Source organism: Geospiza fortis, unplaced genomic scaffold (genome assembly GCF_000277835.1).
Source record: "Geospiza fortis unplaced genomic scaffold, GeoFor_1.0 scaffold237, whole genome shotgun sequence".
Classification (NCBI taxonomy): Eukaryota; Metazoa; Chordata; class Aves; order Passeriformes; family Thraupidae; genus Geospiza; species Geospiza fortis.
The window spans coordinates 5,039,584-5,047,658 of record NW_005054319.1 but is presented as its reverse complement, the minus strand read 5'-3'; the positions used below and the strand labels follow the sequence as shown (position 1 = coordinate 5,047,658).

Genomic DNA, 8,075 nt, shown 5'->3' with positions numbered 1-8,075 from the left:
GGTGAGCGCGACGTCATCATCGTGCGCCGCCCTGGCACGGTTCCGATTGGCCCCGCGCAGCCACCGCACTGGACAGCGCAGCTGTCAATCAAAGCCCGCGGCGTGGTTGCCATGGGAACGTGGTTGCCAAGGGCGGCCCCTAGCGGGCGAGGCGGGAACTGCAGCGGGAGCGGCGCTGAGGGCGGGCTGGGAGCGAGCGCTGAGGGAGGCACGGGAGCGGCGCTGAGGGAGCGGCGCTGAGGGCGGCCCCCACAGGCACAGCAAGCGAACGGCACCAGGCGGTATGGTAAAATAAATAGCGTTTATTGAAAGGTCATTCCTTTAAAATGAGAACAGAAAACATTCCAAAATATTATATTAAAAAGATAGTGTCTCACATTAACTAAAAGCGGACCAATGCAGATTTCAAACAATAAAAATTTTGTACAAGAAATCCTTAATCACAATCTTTAAATAAAGGACTGGGTTAGTAGCCTACAGGGACACACGGTTGTCTGATACACATGGTCCCAAGAGTTCAGGTAAGACAGAGAAAATGAGAAATTAAGGGGTACTGACACACTATTGCCAACCAATAATTTAACTCTGAAATATTCACATTTTAAAACACATAGACCAGTAGTTAAGATGTTCATGCAAGAATAAAACACAAATAATAATGACTTAAAATGTTAAAAAACCCAAAAAGGCCCCTCCACAGCAGCAAGGCTGGTGCCCCAGCAGTGCTGTGTCTGCTGGCTCCTTCCCACCCCAAGTGTTTATTCAGAGCTCTTTTATCAGTTTGTTATCTCTGAACCATTTTATGATCAGTTATCCAGTGTTCAACTGCTCTTTCTACTTCAGAACAGCATAAATAGCAAACCCTCACCTCTAAAAATATTTAGAAGACTGATTTCAAACCCATGCCATATTGTCTTTTCCTATGCACTATTTCAACATACTTCCCTACATAATTCTTTTTTAAATCCGAAGCAAATGAAAGGCATTGAAAACATAAAACCATACATTTTCCCTCTCTCATGATTCTTATAGCATAATTCATAAAAACAGTACAAAAGGGTTTCAGTTCTGATCACATTTTACCCAAACTCCCTGAAAAAATAGGGATGTAACAAATCCCAACAACCCTGAAGCTGTAGGAGTGTTACCTTTTTTGAACAGCTCCAACACAGTGTAAATCAGGTGAATTTCCAAGTTTTGGAAACATTAAGCCTCAGACCACAAGCACCCATTACACAGACCACAGTTCCAGGGTGCCAGTCAGCTGCTCAGGTTTTAGAAGCTGCAAATGCTTCTGCTGTTATCTTCTTGTTCTGGGAGTTTCAGGAAGTCAAGTTCTTTTGGCTTGTGTGGTTTTCAAGGTTACTTCTGTGCTTCTGTTATTTTTCTGATTAGGAACATCTTGTCACGACTCTCCTGGAGAGACAGAAGAACAAGAATGCTCCACGTGAACAGTGTTAATACAAGTCATCTACAACAGCTCATTTCTTCATTAGAAATAGTGCACTCACCACATTGTACTCCCCCAGCACACTCTCCACTGCCTGAACAATTTCAAGCTCACAATGGCCTTGACTTCATTTATCTCACCTCAGGTTGCACACAAACAGTTCTGCATTGAGCCTGGTAAAAACATCTCACACACCTCAAAATTTAAAACCATGCTTCCAGGAAGCTGAACAAGAGCAAGCAAACAAAAATAAAAATCATGCAAGAATGTTTAGAATTCCCAGGTGATTTGTGAACCCTTCAAAAAGCAGGAAGGCTTTTGTTCCTAAATTCCTCACTCCTGAAAAAGCTCCCCCCAGTAAGTGTTTTTCTGCACACAGGCTGTTAAATGCCAGATCTGAAAGAAGCACATATCCAGAAATGGGCTATTTCATAAGAAAGTGAGAAGTCTCACTGCTGAGGCTGTCCTGACTCCAGCAGTTTGTCAGATCACAGCACACAAATGCTGCCAAACCTGGCAGTGGCTTTGGGTGGCCACAAAGCAGCATTTCTGCACTGGCACCCTTCTCCAAAGGGCTCTTAGTGCTGACTTGTTCCACTTTCAGTACCTGCTCAAGCACTTCTGGGCCTACACTCAAGAACAAGACCAAAAAGATGCAGCAGAAATACAGACCTGGAGGGCAAGGTAAGGAGTTGGGTGCCTGTTTGTGAGGGCAGAGAAGCAAACAGAAGTGGAGGTTGTGCAAGATGGTGGAGAGGACAGGAAACACAGGATTCAGGTTCTTTGGCAGAAAAAAAAATGCATATAATTGGATTTAAATAAGGCAACAGATGAAAAAACAGGGACACAGCTTCTCAGGGGCACATCTCTTGCATGTGTGTTGCCTGATATAACCAGACCTTGTTGCAGTTGCAGCTGGTACCCAAGAAAATCAATTCCACTGAGAAATAGCACAATGCTTTGGTTATTTTTTCTGGGTAATTTGTAAAACATTCTTTACTGCCTGTTGCAAACACCAAACATCCAGGAGACTATGAAAACCAATATTCCTCTCATTTCGGTACCCCTAAAGTTCTCTTTGTTGTGTGAGTCAAGTGTTGGGTCAGATCTTACCAAAACCAGTTGTTCTCTCAGCTGTTCAACCACTCGTTTGTGTGCTCGAGCCAAGGCAATAACATAGAACATAATGATGCTGTAAACAACAAACAAAACCAGAGAACATAATGATGCTGTAAACAGCAAACAAAAACACAGAACATAATGATACTGCAAACAACAAACAAAAAGGGAGGACTTGAGATTTCCTATGTATGTAATAACAAGCTCAGTTCAGGAGAACACATAAATGTGTGCTACAAAAGGAAGGGCTGGGTGGAGTCCTAAATAAGCCACATGGTTTTTCAAGCATTGAAGTTTTAGAAAGCATCGGGTAATAACGCTCCAAAATTTGCAAACAGTTTAGTTAAACTGAAATGCAAAAAACTCCATTTAAACTTAAGAAAAACACCCCTTTTTATTGGAAGACTGACCAGACCCTGGAACAGTGTTGCAGAGTGTCTGCATCTTTGGAGATACCGAAAATCTAACTGGGTATGGTTCCTGCTCTACTTGATCCTGTTTTAAACAGGGTCTCTCTACAGGTGGCATCCAACCTTAAAAATTCTATTATTCTACAATGAATTTTATCTTACAGAATGACTGTTTTGGGAGTTTTGTTTTTTCAGACTAGGGTTTGTGCATGGGAGTAGTGATCCTAGGGCTTACAGTACTAAAAATTTGCAGAGGATTCACAGTTAACATTTTTGAGAAGGACATTGTTGAATATGGGATGTGCAAGAGGAAATGGAAGCTGATGAGTGTGAACACATTGGCAAAGACATAAGGGCTGAGGATTCCTATGGGTTTTGATGCTTTTGACTGCAAATGGAAAATCTGGCCTAATAGATGCTTGGTGTGAGTTCAGTAAGCAAGGAAATTAAGATGCATAAGGGAATCAAATCTCCACAGTACTCACCAAAGGATCACAAAAAAAGGCACTGCAAAGGCTTCTGATGAAATGCCAAAAAGGAACTGCTGCAGACCTGTTGGAAACTGAAGTATTGTATCTGGAATAACTTCCCACGAAGTGTTGAAATTCCTGAATGGCCCACATGCCTTGGAAGAGGGGATACTGTCAAAGAAGCAGAACAGAAGGATGTTACACCAAAATGTAAAGATAAAATAATCCAGCAGAAACCCAGCACCAGTTTGGTGATGCAGTAAAAGTGTCCTATGTCTATAAAACTGTAATTTTTGTTTATATGAACTAGGCTATAAGTTTATGTGTTATACCCTATAGATTTTATTCCATTCATCATTCTAAAGTTGTGTGTCTGCTTTTACAGAACTGACAAGCTTTGAATAAGTGTCAGCATCACAGAACTTAAAATTGTCACTTACCGTGCTATGCTGAACCCTAGAGGGACAAAAGCCAAGAGGAGCCCAATCAACAGCACCACCAGGAAGAAAAAGTTGGAACTTGATGCCCTTATAGGCCTTGCTGCAGGTTTACGTGTGTGTATCAAAACAATCTGAAGAGGGAAGGTGAGTAAAACTGTTATCAGTACATCTATCTAGATATACACCCAAATATACTTCCCCCAGCAACTGAATTTTCCATTCTCTAACATGCCACCAGCCACCACACAACCACCTCCTTTGATATGTATGGGCTGAGAAGGGCTAAGAGAAGATTGCCTCACATTTTGGTATAAGTCAGCGTCTCCTAATTTGTGTAAGAATTTGATCCAGAGGACCTCATGCACGTGCACAGAGTCAACAGCACCAATCGTGTGGTGTATTATCCATGGCACTGCCTTTGGCTTTGTTCAGCCACATCTTCTCTGGATACATCCCCTCTTGCAAGACCTAAAGTATCAGCAAGAATTGGAGGCACAGGAGGAGCTGAGCAAAACTTTTGATAGTCAGAAATCACATAAACATCTATCCCAGCTTGGATTTTCCATTTTGTGCCCAAATTTTTAGCAGTTTTGCAAAATTTTGTCCAAGTTTTAAGCTGTGTTGCTAGTAAATAGATTACTGCAGGAAAGTCTTATAAACTAGCTTTGTTACATAAAAAGCTTTTCTTTTAAAAAAAGGCAAATAATTTGAGAAGTAGTAATTGAAATGTGGCTTTGCTTGATTTCAAAGCAAAATTCTACTGTCTGTTAAAAGCACAAAACCTTATTGAAAATGGAATATCATTGGCTCATTCCATACACTGCATCTACATGTGGCTTTGGGTTTTTTGTTGGTTTTAAATCACCTGCATATCTGTATGCCTGCATTACAAAAACCACAGAGATGTACTCGATTCTTTATCAAGCACATGCCCTCATTACCTTTTTGACGTAGAAGATGATGAAGTATTTTATAGTTGCTATTGCAGGGAGAAGTGGTGAAAAGAAGGTTCCAATGAAGCAAATAGTCTGCCCATAAATGATTTCCAGGACATTGTCAGAAATTTCAAATTCTTTATGTCCAAACCACTGAACAAGCTTGCAAGAGCAATGAGTAACTAACAACCTGAAACCAAAGAATATTTTTAGTCCAAAACTGAAGTTGTAGAATTTAGATGCATTCTAACACATTTGAAACGCACAGAACTTAGCATTGAAGCATTAGACAATATAACAGAAAAGGTCTGAAGAAAAAAGCTCTCAAATACCAAAACCTATACAGCCATTTGAATATCAAACAGGTGCTCAAACCACCAGAAACATGTTTATGCTTTATTTTAAAACTAGTAATTTGGTTGGCAATATGGGGGATTTAAAGCAGAAAAAAGAAAATGTGTTTCATATGTCATTTGTAAAAATATGCTCAAAAAGCAGAGATACATACTTTCTGGGGAAGTCTGCAAACAGGGCCACAGCAAGAATTACAATAAAATCAAATATCATCAGTTTGTACATTTCTTGCCCAACATCAGATTCCCAGCACTATAAAAACAAGTTAGGAAAAACAAGATTAGCAGTCTAAATAAACAAGTGAAAAATCTGTCTATCACTAAAGCAATAATCATCTCAGTTAACACCATGAAGGTTCAAATGCTATTAACTCCAATTTTTAAAATATTCAATTGTTTCAAAGTTCTCGTGCTAAGCTTTTCACTTTTTTTTTTGTTTGTTTGGTTTTGGGGTTTTTCTGTGAGGTGGGGTAGGGGGGATGTGGCTGGGTGTGTTTGGTTTGGTTTTGGTGGCTGGGGAGTTTTTTTGGGGTGTTTTTTTTTTTCTTTTGAGGAAAACCCATTTGCCTTTATGCCACAAAAGGCAGTAGCACAACATCTCCAAAACACAGCTACCTCAGACAATCCCCATGGGGGACAAAAGTTTGTGCTAAGGAATCATCTGCCACTGGACTAACTCTAATCAGAGTTTCAGACAAGCAAAGGATAGATGTGTAACAACTGCACTGGTTTGCACTGAGCAGTGGGAATCAACACCAGGTATAGCATGAACAGCAACCCCAGGGCTCCCACTGAACACCTCTAGACAAGCAACTCTCATGGAAAACATCTTCCTTCACAAGCTCAGATGATTAAACACCAAGATAAATCTGCTTACAGGATAGAGTTTGTAATTGTATCCACAGGGCTTACACTTGTCACTGCCACAGTCGGAGATCTGACTCCACAGTGAGAACAAGAGAACGCCAATATTGGCCAACCGCACGAAGACACACCTGCAAGAAAGGCAAAACCTAACTCCAAATGTGCCAAAAACCAGCCATTTAACACTTGGCTTATCTTGTACAGGAGTCCAAGGAAGCCTTAAAACACAGAAGGGTCATGCAGACCTTCAACAGGGCAGCCAGCCAGATAATGAACACATTTCTTTCCTTAGCAGCAAGTTAAAATGGCTTTTGACCTTCCCAGCTTTAGGCTACAATCTCTTGTTCCTTTTCTCAATAGTGTTCCTAGATCAGTCATTTCAGCTGCAGATCTTGATGCTGCAATGGGTTGCAATTCCCTCAGGTACCGTTCTGTGTGCAGCATTTCCATTTCATGTAGCTTCAGGCCTTCTGAAGCACTTGGCCAAATCCCAAATACAAAGCATGGACTTGCAGAGTTCAGGTGCTTCAACCCAGATCTTACTGCCTAAAGCTGCCAAACACCAGCTCTCACACTGACACATCTTTTACCCCAAAATTTTTAACTTCTGCCTTGAGTAAAGCTGTGCTTCAGTCACTGCTGTACATTCACTTTTGCTCGTTCAGGGAACTGCTGCACGCAAAGCAGTGAATCCACAGCTCTGCAGCCACAAGTTCTCTACTGACTATTTATTCAGGTTGAAGATGTCCAGACCACACAGCTAAATGGGACCAAGAAAAACACTTGCACACTGAGATGACTGCAGTGTACTGTCATCAAAACACATTGTTCCCAGATTTAAAGTTTCCAACTAAACATTGGCCAAACAATGCCTCCTTGGTTTCCAGTGCCAGCTTCTCTGCTTCTTGACGTTTCAATGTTTACAATACATACAGCCTACCAAGAACAAGTTGTTGAAACATCCAAAGCCAAAATAAAAACATCTTTACCTCAAGAGTGTCAGCTTGATTTCAAAGGCTGGTGTATACTCTTCAAATTTGATCAGAAATGCAAAGATCAGAGGAGCAATGAAGTTGGCCAGTGTGATCACCATGGAAGGCAAATACTGCACTAAGAGATTAACCTGGGAGTTTGCATTGCCAATGTCCTGCAGGAGAAGAGATGAGACAAACACAATGCTTAGAGAAACACACCTTCCTAAGCGTGCTGTCTCCAGCTACACACCAGCCTGCCTTGTCCAGGATCCAGGCAGCATCTTTTACTCGGTCTTCATCCTCCACTGATATTTGCATTGGCAACAGGAATCAACACCAGGTGTAACATGAATGGCAAATGCAGGGCTGACTCTGAATAACCCCAGACAAGCAAGTTTCATGGAAAACAAATCTCTATCCTTTATATGAGCCTGATCACTGCTATCTCTGAAGCTTCTTTCTATACACCCTTGCTTTCTCCTGCTCCTTTCATCAGGAACTCCCTCCTCCTCCAGGTAAGAGTATTTCTGTGTTTCCTTAAAGCTTCTGTTTAAAGAGGTTCAACTCACCAAGGTTTGTGTCTGACTGTTGCTAACCAGCACCAAGGCTACCAGGTTTTACAGCTATTCCAAGTGCAGACACTTTTCAATTTATTCTTACTGGTGCAAAGCAGCTCCCCTGACTTTCCTACCATCCTGACAAGCTCCTCTAACTGCTCATTAAGACAAAGTCAAGATATCAGCCCTTCTACTTAAAGCCCACAGTAAGTGAAGCTGTTCTTGAAGTTGTTCAGTGTTGTGCAGTCCTCTTCTCTGCCCTCAAATGGTATCTCTGACACATAAACTCATTTAGCCCCCATTTCCTGCTTCTGTCCCCACAATCCTGGCAGTTTACAGAAGTTCAGAGTTAGGTCCACCATGAGCACAACTTTCCTTGTGAACAGCTAAGTCCATCACACCAGGAACTTACACAGAGGAAAGAAAAATTGTGGTCCCCATTTCTACCAGACTAATCAAACCCTGGGGTTCTACAGAAAAGTCAGTTACTTTTGTGAAGCTGT

At 41.5% G+C, this 8,075-nt stretch overlaps 1 protein-coding gene across 1 annotated transcript in view; it reads right to left on the bottom strand.

Moving 5' to 3' along the window:
- Positions 1 to 282: 282 nt before the first annotated feature.
- The window catches only part of TMC7 (transmembrane channel like 7), a 14,437-nt gene continuing 6,644 nt past the window's right edge, over positions 283 to 8,075 (bottom strand). Inside the window, 8 exon segments of the mRNA XM_005420399.2 lie at positions 283 to 1,416; positions 2,564 to 2,642; positions 3,465 to 3,620; positions 3,890 to 4,020; positions 4,831 to 5,014; positions 5,333 to 5,430; positions 6,055 to 6,172; positions 7,031 to 7,188. Of these exon segments, the coding sequence (XP_005420456.1) occupies positions 1,363 to 1,416; positions 2,564 to 2,642; positions 3,465 to 3,620; positions 3,890 to 4,020; positions 4,831 to 5,014; positions 5,333 to 5,430; positions 6,055 to 6,172; positions 7,031 to 7,188 (978 nt within the window). The 3' untranslated portion in view covers positions 283 to 1,362.